Genomic DNA, 19,210 nt, shown 5'->3' on the forward strand with positions numbered 1-19,210 from the left:
GGAGCTCTCTTTTTAGTGGGAAGATCTAGATAAGCAAAGAAACCAGACATGAGTGTCTTAGGGAGTGTTAAGTATTATGTATGAAAACAGGGAAGGGGATTAGGGAAGACTGGGTGGGATGGGAGGAGTGGGGAGAAGGGAGGATGGGCCTGAAATTTCAGAGATTAAAAAAAAAAAATGCAAAATGAATCTTTTGAGGGAATTTTTAAAAATGTATTGAATTAATAAACACAATTATCAAAATGTTGAGTATAAATTTTTAGAAGCTAGTCACTTTTCCCAAGATGACATCAGATGATAGCAGCATAAGATTATTCTGCTCTTCACTCTGCCACTCCTGAATATAGGCTAGGGTGTGGGGAGTTCTTTGTTATCTTCTTCTAAGCTACCTTATATGTTCTAATTTGTAACATGCTTGTGAAACAAAAATTAATTGGCGAGATAGAATTTAAATCCCACCTTTAAAGAGCAAATAACTGATTTCACTTATAGTTACAAAGGTGACAGATGTTCCTTTTTCATTTTCTGTTTATACTCATTGCTTCATATAGAAACACTATGCATTACAATTTGGTAGTTCAAAACCATAATGCCACAAAACTTGGTTTCCCTCTTAGAGTCAGGGAATATGTATTGTCTTCTTCCCCAACTGGGTTGAACTACTTCCCAGGGCTATGTGAAGGGCATGATAACCGGGAAGGGTGGTGTGAGGAAGAGTCAGGACAAAGAGGCGCAGCCACGTCACATGAGTTCAGACCTGGAGACAGTCCCATCATGGGTGCACAGGTAGAGCCTGCTTAAGAGCACTGGCTGGAGGACAACACTGCCAGAGATGCGACCTTAACTAAGAATGCTTGTTGTGTGACAGTATTTGCATGGTACCTAAACAGTAGTTACTCAAGATGAGACTATTCAATCTGAACATTGAGACAGAAGCAAGTATACAGAACTACTGAATCTGTATCTTAAAAACAAAGATCCCAATTAAGTGGACATTTGCAGTTAATAACATTAAAGAAATGATAGTATCCCTATATTCTTACTAGGGTTTAGATTGTCTTCTATTTCTTCATCCTCTGTATCTAATTCTTCACCATCTTCTTCATCATAACAACTTTCGGCATCATCGTCCTCATCTGCTTCTATCCATTGACCCGGCAGCAAACCAGCAGCATCATAGGAGTTACACAGGGGACCCACTATGTGAGTGATAAAAGACTCCTGGAGCTTTGCTAGTTGAGGAGAAGAACGATCCATGAAGGGACTGATGGGCAAACCAAGATTTGCTTCTTCATCTCCCTGATCGTATTAGAGAGAAAAGTACATCTTTAACTGATGAAAGGACAACCACTGAGCTTTGCTGTTAAGATTATCTTGAGATTTTTTAAATAAGCGCAGTCTACATCAAAATAATTTTTTACAAAGAATCAACAAATCTAATTTCAACTGTAAGAATTTCTCTGCTTTTTTTTTTTTTTTTTTTTGTCTTTTTGTTGTTGTTGTTGCTATTTCTTGGGCTGCTCCCGCGGCATATGGAGGTTCCCAGGCTAGGGGTCGAATCGGAGCTGTAGCCACCGGCCTACGCCAGAGGCACAGCAACGCGGGATCCGAGCCGTGTCTGCAACCTACACCACAGCTCACGGCAACGCCGGATCATTAACCCACTGAGCAAGGGCAGGGGCCGAACCCGCAACCTCATGGTTCCTAGTCGGATTCGTTAACCACTGCGCCACGACGGGAACTCCTGCTTTTTAAGGAAACCTAAACAAGACTTTACACTTACACTCCCAGTCAACCAGTATGGTTGATATTCAGGTAACAAGAAAAAAACCCATCTTTAAAAAATCAGCAAATTTACTAAAAAAAAACAAAATTATATCAATAGAGTATATAAAATTTTTTGCCATGTCCCTGGCATGTGGAAGTTCCCAGGCCAGGGACTGAACCGGCGCCACAGCAGTGACCCAAGCCACTGCAGTGACAATGCTGGACTTTTAACCTTTAACCACAGGAGAACTCCAAAATGTATAAATTCTATTAAATTCTATATAAATTGGGAGTTCCCGTCGTGGCGCAGTGGTTAACGAATCCGACTAGGAACCACGAGGTTGCGGGTTTGCTCCCTGCCCTTGCTCAGTGGGTTAACGATCCGGCGTTGCCATGAGCTGTGGTGTAGGTTGCAGACACGGCTCGGATCCCGCGTTGCTGTGGCTCTGGCATAGGCTGGTGGCTACAGCTCCGATTCGACCCCTAGCCTGGGAACCTCCATATGCCGCGGGAGTGGCCCAAGAAATGGCAAAAAGACAAAAAAACAACAACAACAACAAAAAAATTCTATATAAATTACCAAAATTCTATAATGTCAAATATAGATCCTCTTTCTCCTAGGGGGAGATGATACAATGGAAATATTTTGGTTGCTGTAAATTGTACCTCAAGTGTACAGAGTTGAATTTTGCAAATGTTTTTCAATACTTTGTCCTTTTTTGGTAACAACAGAACCCTTTACTGAATCTAAATCAGGAAACTCAATATGTAAAAGAGACAGAAGTAAAGAGCCCCTGTGGTTAACGTGAGGATTCTGGGCCCAGAACCCCGGCTGCCTCCCTGTGATACCTACTGTGGTCTCTAGGGTTGAGGAGAGCACGCCTGGAGACCAGACAGATCAAAATCTGCCTTTGCCATCTACTGCTTGTGTGGCACTGGGCAAGCTGTATGCCCAATTCACGTGTAAGATTTGAATGATAATCTGCAGGGCTGCTATGAGGATGACACGCAGTATTATATATGCTGAGCACAGTGCTGAGCAGTCTCCAAATGGTACTATTAGCATATTAGTATTTGAGTGCCTGGCGTCTGAACCAGTGGAGGACGAGTACTCTCCACAGGGCACAAATTCTGTAGGCGAGCGGTGTCTGTGCTGAGCCAAGAGGGCCCTGAGGAGACAGAAGCTGTCTCATGATCAACTGTCTCACGTGACTTTATCCTCTGTGAGGAAGAAAACTATTAAGATTAAAAAAAAGATACCCAGTTGGTTATCCAGAGCATTGTACAGTTTCATAGGTTTGACTTTTTTTTTTTTTTTTTTAAATAATAGTTTGGCTTTTCTAAGCCCATGGCACATAAATGGCTACAGCATATAAAGACAATATAATTAAGATAATAAACAGGTAAAAGATGGGGCAAGGTTAGAAATTTGCATCCATAGCTGATGGATGCTTAATAGTATAATTAGACTGAGAAGAAAGTCTGATGGTTTTGATGAGAGTTGACTACGACTTTCTTATAGATTAGCACAGTTAACCTTCATGACCCCACGCTGTGGGTAGGGTTATCAGATGGCTTTTTTTGGGGGGGGGGAATAGATTTTTTTTTTTTTTTTTTTTTTTTTTTTTTGGCTGCACCTGTGGCCTGTGGAAGTTTCCAGGCCAGGGACTGAACCTACGTCACAACAGTGACTCAAGCTGCTGCAGTGACAATGCTGGATCCTTAACCCAGAGGGCCACAAGGGAACTCCCCAGATGATATTTTTCTCCTTTGAGATATGAATAATGAAACCTAGAAAGATTAAGTGAAACTATCTGAAATATTATATTGTTTTTAGTGACCTGGAATTATAATAGTTATAATAGTTAATATTTATTGAGCACTTATATGTCAAGAATCATTCTAAGAACTTTATACATAATTTAATCCTCATGGCAACCTTATAAGGCAGATACCATCTATATTCCTATTTTCTCAATGAGGAAACTGAGGCACAGAGAGGTTAGGTAACTTACCCAAGGTCACATTGCTGGTAGGGAAGAAGAGGCAGGATTCAAAGTTTTTTTAGTAAATTTTCTAAATTAAAAAAAATACTATAAAATGGGTCTAAATGAAACTTTCTAATGGTCTTTCACTGAATTAGTGAGTTTTCTATTATTAGCATATGCTACCACTTTCTTATTATTTCTGTATAGATAATGTAAAGATAGCATTTTTTCCTTGGCATGAAATTCTTCTGTGAACATAAACTGAAGCCTGAGGTTTCAACTACCTTTGAGAATGAGGATGGGAATATGCAAACTACTATACATATTGCAATCCACAAATTAAATATTTATAACCATTTATTGCTTCAAATTACATAAAATTTAGTTCAAATCTATCAGACAAAAGTATTTGAAGATTATTACTAAGATTTTACTATTTTCATGATTATACAGTATGGTATTTTGTTAACTTGTAAACAACAGAGTATTCACTATTGTATTGGGATGTTTAGCTAAGGTGTGTGAGAGACACTGTACACTTACTGGTCATTCAGTACAATCCGGGTGTGACAAGGCATAGCAGATACAAGTGTGCATGGTTTATAGGCTCACTTCATCCCTCCTACTGGAGTTCAACTAATGGTAAGAAAGCCCTGTCACAGAAGTCCCACTTGGTAGGTATCTTGATCTTCCTTGATTTCTAGGGCCAGTAAGGATTCCCAAGGAATGCAATTCCAAAGCAGGAGGATGTATTTGTTACTTCGGAGATACTGAAATGTTAGACTTGTGGAAAAAATCAGTATTCATTTATATTGTAGGGAGCCTCAAAGTTGGACCAAAAAATGATAGAGACTACAGAGTGGTAGGATTATTTTAAAGACAAGATTTAAAAACATGAAAAAAGAGCATATTTACCTCTTTGAACCTGGAAAGCCACTACTCTGTCCTCATTTCTAGCTCTAATATCTTAGCCTCTGCCAGGACCTTTACCCAGCTGATATTTCTAAGGTCTTTCTACAGCAAAGCTGACAATGAGTTTGCTTTAGAAATATAATCCAGGAGTTCCCATTGTGGCGCAGTAGAAATGAATCCGACTAGGAACCATGAGGTTGCAGGTTCAATCCCTACCCTCATTCAGCGGGTTAAAGATCTGGCATTGTTGTGAGCTGTGGTGTAGGTCGCAGACATGGCTTGGATCTGGCGTGGCTCTGGCTGTGGCGTAGGCCAGCAGCTGTAGCTTGGTTAGACCCCTAGCCTGGGAACCTCCATATGCCGCGGGTGAGGCCCTAAAAAGCAAAAATAAATAAATAAAAAAAAATATAATCCAAGTATACTCTGAATCAATTAAACAACTTTTGGAAATAAATTATCTTAGGTTATAGGCTTTCAGGGTTGAAAGGGACCTTGGAATGATAACGTAGTCTTCGCTAAGCTCTAGACTCCAGCACGTTCAACCCATTCCTTTATCGGCAATAAGGTATTTCTTGTTTTTAAATTTTAACAACAAAGGCAAAAAAGCTGAGAATAATAAGACCAGAGCAAATGCAACATTTTTTGTCAAAGCAAGTTATTTCAAGTATTTAATGTAGCTATCCAAATCCAAAGGATGTGGTCGTCAGAGGGCAGCTCTTAAAAATTCCACCTATCTCATGTTTCAACTTACCTGCTCATAAAATTCATTGACAATGCCTTCTGTCCATTTCAAATGCAAGTCTCGAATTTTTGCTGGGCCATTTATATCTGCCAGTTTGATGCACACCTGGCATACTAAGAGGCGATCATTTTCATTACTCCATTCTATGCCATTACTATTCACATCATTGGCCTAGTTTGAAAAAACAGAATTATTTTAGGTACTGAGGGCACAGGAGTTTTGTTTTGTTTTTTTTCTCTTTTCTTTTTCTTTTTTTTTAACCAACTAATCTCAAAATTGTTTCCTCTCAATGACATGGAAAAATTTCAACACACGCTTCTTTGAATTGATTGAGCCATAACACGTACCTCTGTAGGTTAAATTTCCCTTTGAAGTGTCATTGTAATTTTGTTTTATTGGAAGAAGAGCACTATAAAAGCATAACCATGGATTTCAATATTTGTGATTACCAAAGAAAATTGTAATTTGTATATTATATATTAATATGATATAAAATATATATATGCAAAATCAAATATCAGAATTGTAACTATTTCTACCTCAAAAAGGAACACTTAAGGATCTAAGGAGAAGTTGGCTCTACCTGTAAAAGGCAACATGATATAGCTAAAAGAACACAAGTCTTAGAAGTCTTAGAACACAAGTCAGGATTTTAAATCCTGACTCACAATGATTTACTAATTTATTTCATTGTGTAACACTAGAAAAATTACTTAAGCTCCTTGAGTCTTTCTTCATTTATAAAACAGGAAAAGTAATATCGATCTAGCTATATTGCCAAGAGGATTAACAAATGAAAAACACATAGTTCATAGTAAATGCTAAGTTATTTAAATAAATGGTAATTATCTGGCAAATTACTATGCCTTTTAAGAACTCAAATTTTCTCTTGTAAGAAATAAAGTGGGAGTTCCTTTGTGGCTCAAAGTTAAGGACCTGGCATTGTCACTGCAGTGACTCAGGTCACTGTGGCGTTGGTTTAATCCCTGGACTGGGGCCTGGGAACTTCCACATACTGCAGACAAAAAAGGAAAAAAAAAAAAAAAAGCAAGAAAGAAAGTGAATGGGTCATACCAATGGCTTCGGAGCTTTATTGTGATGGTACATTTTTTGGTATCCAACCCTCTGTCAAAGGAAATTTTATGTAGACCACCAGTATAGAAAACCGAAAAGAAAGGCAAAGGCTTTAGACTGAAATTGTGTAGTCTAGAGCTCCACTCATGTGGCATCTTCCTGAGAGAGAGACTGCACAATAGAAGTCTTGAAGGACACAGATTCAAAAGTTTTGGGCTAGATAATCTTTCACCTGTAAAAACTTCTATTTATTCTGACAAGCGCTTAAACAAATTTTTATTTATTTATTTATTTATTTATTTTGTCTTTCTGCCTTTTCTAAGGGCTGCTCCGCGGCATATGGAGGTTTCCCAGGTTAGGGGTCTAATCAGAGCTGTAGCCACCGGCCTATGCCAGAGCCACAGCAACTCGGAGTCCGAGCTGCATCTGCGACCCACACCACAGGTCCCGGCAACGCCGGATCGTTAACCCACTGAGCAAGGCCAGGGATCGAACCCGCAACCTTGTGGTTCCTAGTCAGATTTGTTAACCACAGAACCATGACGGGAGCTCCTAAATGAATTTTTATTAACCAAAAGAACTATACAACTATGAAATAATTTTAAAGGCACACTGATTTCTTGCTGATTTTTCTAAGTTCTTTATCAATACCACAACAGCGACATGTATAGGCCTCCTTCCAGAAGGTTAAATCTAATACTACTGTGATACCTGTTTCTCTACTCTGAAGGTACACCATCCTTCAGGACACAAATATTATCAAGAAAACAACAGTCTCCTGCCTGCAAAAGATGGGGCTTCCTTCCCTCAGGAATCTAATGCAGTGGTTCTTAACTTTTTTTCATCCCTTTGTCTGGGGGACAGAACACACTCCCACTAGTACCACTATTGCAGGAGGGCAGTGGTTCTCAATTCCGTGATGAATGTGAGTTCAGTGAGGGCAGGGCTTTCCACCTGTTCATGCCTGTTCTTCACCAGCACGACTGCCCGCAGTGCACAAGCCTAATAAACAGTAGTTCCGTTTGTGCCTTATTCTCAAGTCCTCCTCCAATCCCACACCTGCCAGTTAAACACTCGATCATATGAAAAAGGGAAACAGGTGCAGTAAAGTAGGCATAACGGGCTTCTTAAAAACACATCTTTAACTTCATAAGATGCCTTACTGGGCACTCACTGGGCATGATTTTCTCAAATCTGCCCCTAAAAACTTCAACTGACATAATTGGAAATGTGGTAGACAACAGTATTTTTGGACATGTTATAATTTTTTTTAAAAAAAGATATTGGCGTATATATTGTATTATATCAGATTTATCATGACTTCATGAGTGGTATTCTAATTCAACATTAAAATATATCTTTTTGGAGTTCCAGTTGTGGCTCAGCGGTTAACCAACCCAACTAGGATCCATGAGGACGCGGGTTTGATCCCTGGCCTCGCCTCAGTGGGTTAAGGATCCAGCGTTGCTGTGAGCTGTGGTGTAGGTTGCAGACGTGGCTTGGATCTGGTGTCGCTGTGGCTGTGGCATAGGCCGGCAGCTGCAGCTCTGATTGGACCCCTAACCTGAGAACCTCCATATGCTGTGGATGCTGCCCTAAAAACACACACACACACACACACAAAATATATATATATATATATACACACACACACACACATATATATATATCTTTTGTCAGCAATAATGACAATGATTTCTACTTTTTGAAACCAGGAATTAATTTGTGTAACAAACCTTGGCATTGAATTCAGCAAGGAAATCAAAATGCTTTTTAAGGTCTGTGGCAAGGATTGTTTCAATGACTAAAAAACGAAAGCGCTTGAATTCCACATGATCAAGATTAAGAAGGAAGTTGTATTCTGGACGAGAAAGATAAAGATTCCAGGCCGATGCAGCATGATGATTTTCCAGAACAGATCTGTCGTTGTACAAAACTGCCTAAAAAGGAACAAGAAAAATGAGGCAGGCATCCCAGTGATAGTGAACTTCCATAATAAACAGAGTTATGACCAGGTTGGAAGAATATAATGAGCACCTATTACATTTTGATACCAGTAAAGAAGGGGTGATAATTTTATAAACGTGTAGACTGGAAGTGCAAAGAGAATAAGGCACACCTTTCCAGCATTCACAGCCAGGAAGCGAAAGGGTAATTTGCCTCCAAAGTTCATCTTCTTTATAGACACCACACTGCCTCCCAAGAAATGTAAAGTTGATGTTTGAAGGCTACCTCATTAAATCAGTAAACCTTCTGAGATAAAGCTCCTGTTCATAAAGTCATGAAGGATAGAGAGAGAGAGAGCAGGTTTAGGGATATGCATCACTGCTCTTTCCCGAGCATGGAATGAGTGGTGGTGGTGACTGAAGGAGAGGAACCCGGAGCAGTGTGTAGGGAAAGGGGAGTTAGAAACCCACAGGAATGAGAAGGACACATCCTCTACCTCCTACTGACACAGGGCCTGGCAGTCAAGGAAGTATCAATTGAGTAAAGACACAAATCCTCGGTTCAAATGGTGTACATCTATTCACGTTTTTTCCACCTTGCTTCAGGGGAAGACTCCGGTACTTCCTCAGTAGTCTAGGATTTGGGAATACAGGTTTTAAAAAACCACTGGATTATAAAATTTCTAAAGCTTCTTCTACCTTTAACAAATAAGCAGTTTTAAAAATTATTAAATGAGCACAGTAATTATTAAAAAAAAACACTCATAGCCGGTGCTAAAGGCTGAGGATAAAAATTAAAACTTGGGAGTTCCCGCTGTGGTATCAGAGGCGTCTCTGAGGGCCAGGATGCAGGTTCGATCCCCGACCTGGCACAGTGGGTTAAAAGGATCCCACGTTGTGGCAACTGTGGCTTGGAGCTGATCCCCTGCTCGGAGCTGATCCCTGGCCCAGGCCCATATTCCATGGGATGGCCAAAAAAAAAAAAAAAAAAAAATTAAAACCTGTAGGAATTCATGTTGTGGTGCAGTGGGTTAATGATCTGGCGTTGTCTCTGTGATGGCACAGGTTCAGTCCCTGCCACCTGGTGCAGTGGGTTAAGGATCTGGCATTGCTACAGTTATGTCTCAGGTCACAGTTGTGGTTCTGATTCTGTCCCTGGCCTGTGAACTTCCATATACTGTGGGTGTGACCGGAAATGGAAAAAAAAATTAAAACCCTGTCCCTATTTTCATAGAGCTTCATGTTTAATGGAAAAGGACAGATAAAAATATAGTACAATCTCAGTTAAGATGCATATTCTGAACCTAATTAAATCATTTTATGTTTAAGTGAAACCTAACTATAGTCTAGCTTTAAGTATAAATAGTTGGGAGTTTGATAAGTTTTTGTTCTTTTGGGATTTTTTTTTTGGCCACAGCATGCGGCAGTTTGATGTAGGATCTTTGTTCCCAGAACAGGGCTCAAGCCCAGGCTACAGTGGTAAAAGCACCAAGTCCCAACCACTGGACCATCAGGAAACTGTTTGTTTAAACATTGTTTGATTTTATCTAAGCAATGATAGGATTTAAACTTTGCAGTGGGTCATAAAAAGGCTGGAAAGAGTCTCTGTCCACCAATGGATGAATAGATAAAGAAGATGTAATATACACACAATGGAATATTTTCTATTTTTTTATTTTAATTTTTTAATTTTTATCTTTTTAGGGCATATGGAGGTTCCCAGACTAGGGGTCCAATGAGAGCTATAGCTGCTGGCTTATACCACAGCCACAGCAATGCAGCATCCAAACCATGTCTGTGACCTACAATGAACGTGCGTCCCCATGGATACTAGTCAGATTCGTTTTCACTGAGCCATGATGGGAACTCCTGGAATATTTTTTAGCCATGAGAAAAAAGGAAATCTGGCCATTTGCTATGCATAGGTAGACAGCGATAGCATTGTGCTAAGTGAGATAGGTCTGACAGAGAAAGACACTTTTATATGTGGACCGAACTCACAGGGGAGTTCCCTTGCAGTGCAGTGGGTTAAGGATCCAATGGCTTAGGCTGCTGCTGTGGCCCGGGTATTTGATTCCTGGCCTGAGAACTTTTTGCATGCCACAGGCGTGGTCCCCGCCTCCCCCCGGCCCTGAAAAACCTGAATTCGTAGAAACAGTAGAATAGGTGGTTATCAGGGGACGATTGGGAGATGATGGTCTAAGGGTACCAACTTGCAGTCAGACAATGAGTATGTTCTGGGGATCTAGTGTACAACCTGTGATGTTAATTAACAATACTATATTATGTACTTGAAAATGGCTAAGAAGCTAGATCTCAAATGTTCTTACCACACATACACACAAAGTTGTTATGGGATGTGATGGAGGTCTTGGCTATTGCTATGGTGGTAATCATATTACAGTATATGTATCAAACTAAAACACTGTACGTGTTAAACTTCAAAGATACCCTAAGGGGCCAACTTACATTTAATAGTGATTTAACTAATTCATGCTTAAATCCAATAAAGACTGATAAACTATCAATAGACTTATTTCAGGAAGAAGTAATCAAACTCCTAGCTCAAAGCACAATGTATAATGAGTGCCCTGTAAAGCTAGCTGACTTAAACTCCCAGTTAGCGAGATCAGTAAAAGGAATCAGTGGTTCAGAATTCCTTCAACATCCTAATTTGCCTCTGAAACTACCAGAGAAATAGAAAATGGGGACCCCCCCCAAAAAAAATCTGAACCAATATTAGAATCTAGATATAATCTTCATACTGGAAGCTTTAAAGACCTGTGAAAGTGGGAATGGTTGAGGAAAGGCCATCTAAGTCATCACATAAGAAGGGAAAAACCCAGAGTTCCCGTCGTGGCTCAGTGGTTAACGAATCCAACTAGGAACCATGAGGTTGCAGGTTCGATCCCTGGCCTCACTCAGTTGGTTAAGGATCTGGTGTCGCCATGAGCTGTGGTGTAGGTCGCAGACGCGGCTTGGATCCGGTGTTGTTGTGGCCGTGGCGTAGGTTGGCAGCTGCCACTCTGATGAGACCCCTAGCCTGGGAACCTCCGTGTGCTGCAGGTGCAGCCTTAGGAAAGACAGAAAGACAAAAAAAAAAAAAAAAAAGAAGGAAAAACCCACCTGGAGAAGAGGTGGAAGGAGTCCCCTGCTGGACCCCAGTAAACTCACTACCTCATGGATGAGTGGAGGTGAGAATCATGGAACAGTAAGGAGGAGGCAAATCTCAGTTCTACTTTAGGAAGAATACTAGATGGGGGCACACAGAGCAACAAGCCAAGCTTAAACTTGGTGAGGAAAACATTCCAGGTAAAATAAAATTAAGCCTCAGCTGGCTTTTACTGAAAGTGCCCTAACAACTAGAGAAGGAAGACAGTCCCCCCTGCCCCCTGCATTTTTTTTTTTTTAAACAAGCACTTATTTTTAGGGGAAAAAAAAAAAAAAGCCATTCTCTTTAAAGAAATAATCTTGATGAACAGCTGTCATCTAGGGATTCCTTTACCCTCAAGTTCTGGCTTCTAAAATTTCTGGTAATCCTGTTTCTTCTAAGACCCTTTGTCTTAGTTATCACTCTTGTTTTGCTAAAACACATTTTTTAATGGAACATTCTCAGAATGTATGGGACATGATTTTTAAAAATCTCTGCATACCTGAGACTCTTAATTTTGCTCTTAATATTCAACTGTAGCTTAGCTGGATACAGATCTCTAATCATCCTTCTACGCCAGCACTCCCTATATCTCCTTCCCTGGTTTTACTTCTTTCCTAGCACTTGTGTTGTAATCATCTCTCTGTCTCTTACACACATAATGAGCTTCATTCCCTACTGTTATTTTGATCAGGAGGAAGGGGAGACAAGTGCACTTTAACTACCATCTTGATCCATATTTGGGCAGACAAAAATTTATGACTGTCTCAGATCTACAGTTCTCAAAGTTTTGTTCCTTTTTACCCCAAATCAAAATATTCTACAAACTCTAACATTTCAATCACTGATCTCCATCTTTCAGCCAACCATTTACTTAGCGGGAGCTCAGAAATCTCTTAGAATCTTAATACTGACATCCCTCCAGGATAAACCTGACTAAATGTTCCCCCTTTTTTCATGGCAAGGATTCAAAATAATCCTCCTAAGTCTTCCCACATACTTCCCTTACCATGAGAATGAAGAATGCTTGATCCAATTGGAAGTACTATACATTATCGTCCCTTTTTATCATACACCAGAGTAATAATATGTTCCACTAATTATGCCCTGATTAGACCTACTAAGTGTCCTAAGAGAGGCTGCTTTATTACTTAATAAACCAGTTAAGCATCAGGCTTTCACAAAGGAGTCCTTATTTCACAGACAATGGCTGAAGACGGTCTCGTGAATTTCATTACTTTGAGAAGAAGAGAGTATGTTTCAGACAACCTTAGCAGTCCTGCCGAGCAAAGAAATCAGGCCTCCTTACATTCAATATTTTTACTTTCCAATACCTTTTGTGTGTAAGGCACCATTCTAGGTATATTAGGAAAAACAAGAGACAAAAACCCCTGCCCTCATGGAAAGTTATATTCCATCAAGGAGAGGCATGTAGTAAAGAAAACAAACATCCAAGCAAAATACATAGTAAGCTAAATGTTCGCTGCTATGGAAGAAACAAGTCAGGGTAGGAAGGTAATGAGTGCCAGGGAGGGGCTTCTGAAATTTCGGATGGAAGGAGGTGACAAAATGAGCTATATAGAGATGTCTGGGGAAAGGGCACTCGCCAGGGAGAACAGAAAGGGCCCAGGTTCTCAGAAAGGGAGTGTGCCTACACACCAAAGGAAAGAGCAAGGAGGCCCTGAGGCTAGACCTGAGCGAATTATAGAAGGAGACCTGATGGGGGTTAATACTGACTTTTTTTGGGGCGGAGGAGTGAGGGTTCTAAACAGAGTGATGTGTAACATTTACGCAGGGCCACTATGGCTGCTATGTGTTGAAAACAGACTGAAGGGGAGCAGGAAGGAAGCAGAGAGACTAGGTAAAAGGCCATCCTTTTTCACAGCTGAACTTTGATCAATTTCTTTTCCAATCAGAGCTCTCCCCTTTTCTCCTCCTGTCTCCTGGCAGTCCTTAACAATGAGAAGTTAGAAATAACACATGGATATTGATTGTGTCCAGACTTCATGTTTGTATTTTGATCAGAACAACAGTTTTGAGTACATGGCTTATATAAATTTTATCCAAGTAACATTAGAGTTCACTAACTTGTAATATCCTTGAAGAAGAGATAATAAACAAGTCTGACTCACCTATATGACGCAAAGCTAATAAAGAGAGACTGAAAGCAGAGAGTAGAACAGCATAGTAAATAGTCTACATATTATCTGATTCAGTAGAAAACTTTCCAAATGTTACCTCATTTTTCCCTGAATCATATGAGGTACATATTTTGAGGTTAAGAAAAATAAGTTACGTGCCTAACATCACACAGCTCTCTCAATAAAACTCAGCTCTCTCAATTCCAAGACTAGTGCTTTTCCCACTGTGCCACTGCTGCTCAGGTCTGTGACTTGCCATAGGACTAAGATTTTCAGAGTATGAAGTGCATATCTGATTCTTGCAGAATGGGATTGCCAATGAGGAAATGTGTGTTTCTTAGTGGGTAATTTCTCCAAAAGCAATTCTTGTAAAGTGGAAAAATATTAATATCTAGATTGAAATGCATTTAAAAGTTACCTGTGGAAATCATGAGCTATGAATAGATGAAAGTCTAACTGGAGAAAATAAATCACATAGCACTTTTAATTTTCTCTCTCTCTCTCTGAATCCTCTTCTTGTTCTGGCTAGAGAATCTCTCTCTTATATTTTATGTCTATCTCCTATATTCTAAAAAGGGAGAAATGAGAAAATGTACACAGAGAATGGCTGTACAAGATGAAAGAATCAGAACTGAGGTTTGAACGTGCAGCAGCAGAGAGAGGAAGTAAACTGAATCCAGCAAACAATCATTGACAACTTATTCTTTGTAAGGCAGGCAGGCAGAAATACAAAGCTGACATTTCAGGAATCGCCAGCTTAAACAAACACTCGCAACCACACTACATTCTGCTTAAACCCAAGTACAGTCATCCCTCAGTGTCTGCAGGGAATTGATTCTAGGACTCCTGCAGATGCTCAAATCCCTTATATAAAATGATGTAGTATTTTCATATAATCTGCACACATCCCCTGTATACTTTAAATTTTCTCTAGATTACTTATAATACCTAATGCAATATAAACAGTTGCTGGTGTGCAACAAATTCAGGTTTTGCTTTTTGGAACTTTCAGGAATTCTTTTAAATTTTCAAATATTTTGATCCATGATTGAATTCATGGAGGCAGAACCCCTGGATATGGTAGGCTGATTGTATTTAGTTCCAAGTTCCAATATTTAAAAACATTACAATTACAGTATCCATTTGTTGGGAACTCCTACCTCTTATGCAAATTGTGACTCTAAAGGAATCTTGCATCTTATCAGCTGTACTGGATACAAACATAATATGGTACTAGAAGATTTTTTACATACATGAATATATGCAGAGCTAAGAGACTTAAAGTCTGCATACTATGAATGTCTTAGGAAAAAAAGGGGGGACAACAACAAGGAAAATAATAATAGTTTGCAATCATTACAGCTTTTAGCCTACAAAGGATCTTGCTAGAAAGGAGAGTAAGTCTTACACCTAGTCAAAGTCTTATCAACTTGATCAAAGGCAAAGATACTGACAGCAAGGACTCCAGAATTTCATAAAACAGCAAATTATTCTTCCAGAAACAACATTTATTTATTTTCAAGTTGAAGAAGATGATTGTTCTCTCTTTAGCCACATGTCATTAATGCCATGGGGTATTATCCAATGGCTAAATGATTCTACTAAAGACTGGTTTACAGTGGAAAATATAGCATGGGTGTAAAATTTCAGAATCCACTCCTTAAACTTTCTGAAAAAGTATTTCCTACCTGAGGGGCATTTGTAGCCACTAGAAATGCATTTGTCCGCCCTGGGTGATCATAATCATGCATGGCAGCTGCCACGTATAGAGCCATCAATTCTAATGCAGGAATGTTTGAAGATAGACAACCATAGCTCTCATCTGGAATAGAGCAGCTCCTCGAAGAAATGTAAGCAATGCGCCCAGGGTTAATTCTACCATTAGAATCTGAAGAACAAGCAAAATAAACAAGTATTACACATAACATCCTCACAGTGAAGCTAAGGAGGAGATTCACATAAGTAACATGATTATCTATCTTATTTGCTGACTTACCTACAAAATACTCTTTATAAATATAGACATAAAGCAGTATCCTATTTTCAGCATACATGCTAACAGGAACAGTGTTAAATACTACTCTGAAGTCATTTACTTTACAGGACATGACAGAATTCTCATGATGCTCTTACTCAAGTGATAATTTTTTATTTATTTTATTTATTTATTTTTGTCTTTTTGTCTTTTCTGGGGCTGCATGCACGGCATATGGAGGTTCCCAGGCTCGGGGTCTAATTGGAGCCGGCCTACACCACAGCCATAGCGACGCGGAATTCTTAACCCACTGAGTGAGGCCTGGGATTAGACCTGCAACCTCAAGGTTCCTAGTCGTATTCGTTAACCACTGAGCCACGACGGGAACTCCTTAAGTAACAATTTTTAAAATCCTCTGATTTTCTAAACATCTGAGGGTTAGATATAATGGCCAGAGTAATAGGAAAAGCCAATCTGGAGAATAAAGTTTTATGAAAATAATACAGAGATAATAGGAATTTAATGTATTAACAAGCAAAGCTTTTCAACGTAGATGCTTTTCGAATCTTATCCAGATAGATTACATTTCATTTGTAATCCTGACTGCAACCCTTCTTCTTCTTTTTCCTTCTATGAAGCCCCTTATAAAATACTGTTAAAAAAAAAAAAACTGAAAAAGCATGGGAAACTGAGGAATAACTCTATCAATATAACTCTTTTTGTCTTCTAGTTAGAAACTATTTTCATGTTAGCACTGTGTTTTTTTGGTATCCTAATATCTTACCATTTGTTTTTTCCTTTTTTGTAATTTGATAGCTTTATCTATTTAGGTGGTCACTTGATTGTTTTTGCTAAAGGAATCTTAAAGTATAGGAAGGAAGTAATAAACTATTGAGAGTAGACAGCAAATAAAACCTCAAAGATATTAGAGAGATACAAAATTCATTCATTGGTTGTGTTCAGCAATGGAAACTCAAAATAATGTCCTGGCTTGTCAAAGTCCAAAAGGATCTTATCATAATTTAGTTCACTCAGTATTTGCGATCACAAGGTTTTTTTTTTTTTTTTAACATAATGACTTTAATATACACTACTGATGATTATAAAGATAGCTGATTCTTTTCATGCTGTTTATATTTTGTACCTAAACTGAGTTTTTGAATTACACACACTAGAGCTTTTTTTTTTTTTTTTTGCCACACCTGCTGCATGTGGAAGTTCCTAGGCCAGGGTTAGAACCCACATCACAGCAGTGACTGGGCCACAGTAGCAACAATGACAGATCCTTAACCTGCTGAGCCACCAGGGAACTCCTAGAACTATTTTAAAAAAATAATTATAAAAAGTGAAAACAAGACAGTTAAATGTATGGATAAAAATTTATTTAAATATTCAAATTTCTGACAAGACTTTAATTATCAATGTCAGAGTCAATAACTTAGATTTTTTCCTGCATTATATGCATTCTGTATTTCTCCTAGAATTTAAAATATATACATAGACTATCAAAAATAGCAAAAGATATCCCTTAAAACTTAATAATTACTTAGATATATTTGGATCTTAATACCTTAATGTGTATATGTATAACATGAATTAATAGTATAAAAAAGAAAATAGATGGCAAGAACAGCTAAACATAACTACTATAGATTCCATTTAAAAGGAGGCCTCAGTAAAAGGCATCCAGATTGAAAGGGAAGAGGTAAAACTGTCTCTCCTTGTAGATGACATGATCCGGTATATAGAAAAATCTTAAGAAATCCACTGGAAAACTATAAGAACTAGTAAATGAGATCATCAAAGTTAGAAGGTAAAGATCAACATGCAAAATAATCAATTTTATTTCTCCATACTGGAGATAAATAATAATTAAAAAAAAAAATGAACCCAAGGAATTCTCTCATGGTGCAGTGGGTCAAAGATCTAGTGTTGTCACTGCAGTGGCTCAGGTCACTGTAGTGGCGTGGGTTATATCCCACGTTTACATGCCACAGGAAATCAATTCCATTTACACTACCATCAAAAAGAATTAAAATACTTATGAAAAAATTAACAAAAGAAGTGCAAAAATCAGTATTCTGAAAACTAAAAAGTAGGGCTGAAATAAATTAAACATATATAAGTGGAAAATGCCCATGTTTGTGGTTCAGAAGACTTCATATTGTTAAGATGACAATATTCTCCAAAATGATCTATCGTTCAACACAATCCCTATAAAAATCCCAGCTGGCTTTTTGTGGTAGAGATATATAAGCTGGCCTTGAAATTCATATGGAAATGTAAGCGATCCAGACCAGCCAAAACCGTCTTGAAAAAGAACAATTTCAAAGTTTACTCTAAGGCTTCAGCAAAGTAGATACTGTGGTACTGACATAAGGATAGACGCACAGATCAATGGAATAGAATTCAGAGTCTAAAAACAAATTCTCCTATTTATGGTTGATTGATTTTGGACGAGGGTGCCAAGACCTTGCTGACAGCCAACTGTGCCTGAGTGATGCTGGGCACTTTCATATGTTATTTCATTTAATGCTCACATTAGCAAACACCTCTACATCACATAATTATCATTTCTTTTTTTGTGGTGAGAACAATTAAGATCTAGTTTCTCAGAAATTATTATAGTATTGTTGACGATAATGACTATGCTGTACATGAGCTCTCCAGCACTTGTTTATTTAGTAGTTCCATGTCTGTACCCTCAAACATGTCCCCAATTCCCTTACCCCAGCCTCTGCTAACCCCATTATACTGTTTTCACAACGTCAGCATTTTAAGATATATATATATATATGATATCATATAGAATTTCTTAACTCTATTTCATTTAGCATAATGCCCTCGAGTCCCATCCATGTTGTTGCAAATGGCAAGATTTTCTTCTGTATCATAACTGGATAATATTCCATTGTGTATGTATACACATCTTCTTAATATGTTCATCCATTGACACGTTGTTTCCATGTCTTGGCTGCTGTGCATAATGCTGTAATAAACATGGGAGTGCCTATATCTCTTCAAACTCTTGTTTTCATTTCCTTTGGACTTATACAAAAAAGTGAAATTGCTGTGTCATATAGCAGTCCTGTTTCTAATTTTCTGAGGAATCTTCATATTGTTTTCCACAGTGGCTCAACCAATTTACCCTCCCTTCAACATTGCACAAAGTTCCCTTATAGACTTACCTCTTGCCTTGTTTTTTTTTTTTTTTTTTCCTTCGTGGGGATGCACCAGCTTCCTGGGCCAGGGATCAAACACATGCCTCTACAGTGACCCGAACTGCTAAAGTCAGATTCTTGACCCACTGTGCCACAGGGGGGTACTCCAGCTCTTGTCTTTTTAATGACAGCCATTCTAACAAGTGGTTTTGATTTGCATTTCCCTGATATTAATGATGTTGAGCACATTTTCATGTACCTGTTGGCCATTTGGGTATCTATTTTGCTTTTCCACCCATTTTTTAAAAATTGGATTATTGTTTGGTTATTGAGTTCTATTTTTTTAAAAATGA

The 19,210-nt window shown here is 38.6% G+C and overlaps 3 protein-coding genes across 30 annotated transcripts in view; 1 reads left to right on the forward strand and 2 right to left on the reverse strand.

Moving 5' to 3' along the window:
• INSC (INSC spindle orientation adaptor protein) overlaps positions 1 to 19,210 on the reverse strand; it is an 864,422-nt gene that overhangs the window by 575,244 nt on the left and 269,968 nt on the right. The gene's annotated exons all lie outside the window — the stretch shown is intronic.
• CYP2R1 (cytochrome P450 family 2 subfamily R member 1) overlaps positions 1 to 19,210 on the forward strand; it is a 131,014-nt gene that overhangs the window by 43,724 nt on the left and 68,080 nt on the right. For 2 of the 3 annotated variants that reach the window (XR_014837259.1, XR_014837266.1), the window contains one exon: positions 7,858 to 9,188. The exons of the other annotated variant lie outside the window; for it this stretch is intronic. The gene's annotated coding sequence lies outside the window, so the exon portion shown is untranslated. Of the gene's footprint in view, positions 1 to 7,857; positions 9,189 to 19,210 lie in introns of those variants that run through there. 3 annotated transcript variants of the gene reach the window in all.
• The window catches only part of PDE3B (phosphodiesterase 3B), a 324,331-nt gene that overhangs the window by 2,162 nt on the left and 302,959 nt on the right, over positions 1 to 19,210 (reverse strand). For all 26 annotated transcript variants that reach the window (XM_085011945.1, XM_085011953.1, XM_085011957.1 and 23 more), the window contains 4 exons: positions 15,410 to 15,609; positions 8,220 to 8,423; positions 5,419 to 5,580; positions 1,044 to 1,299 (listed from right to left, as the gene is read on the reverse strand). In XM_085011945.1, the coding sequence (XP_084868071.1) occupies positions 1,044 to 1,299; positions 5,419 to 5,580; positions 8,220 to 8,423; positions 15,410 to 15,609 (822 nt within the window). The remainder of the gene's footprint in view (positions 1 to 1,043; positions 1,300 to 5,418; positions 5,581 to 8,219; positions 8,424 to 15,409; positions 15,610 to 19,210) is intronic.

This window comes from Sus scrofa, chromosome 2 (assembly GCF_054392235.1).
Source record: "Sus scrofa isolate SSC_HxYL_T2T_F1_AM1 chromosome 2, Sscrofa_HxYL_maternal_Yorkshire_Landrace_v2.0, whole genome shotgun sequence".
Taxonomy (NCBI): Eukaryota; Metazoa; Chordata; class Mammalia; order Artiodactyla; family Suidae; genus Sus; species Sus scrofa.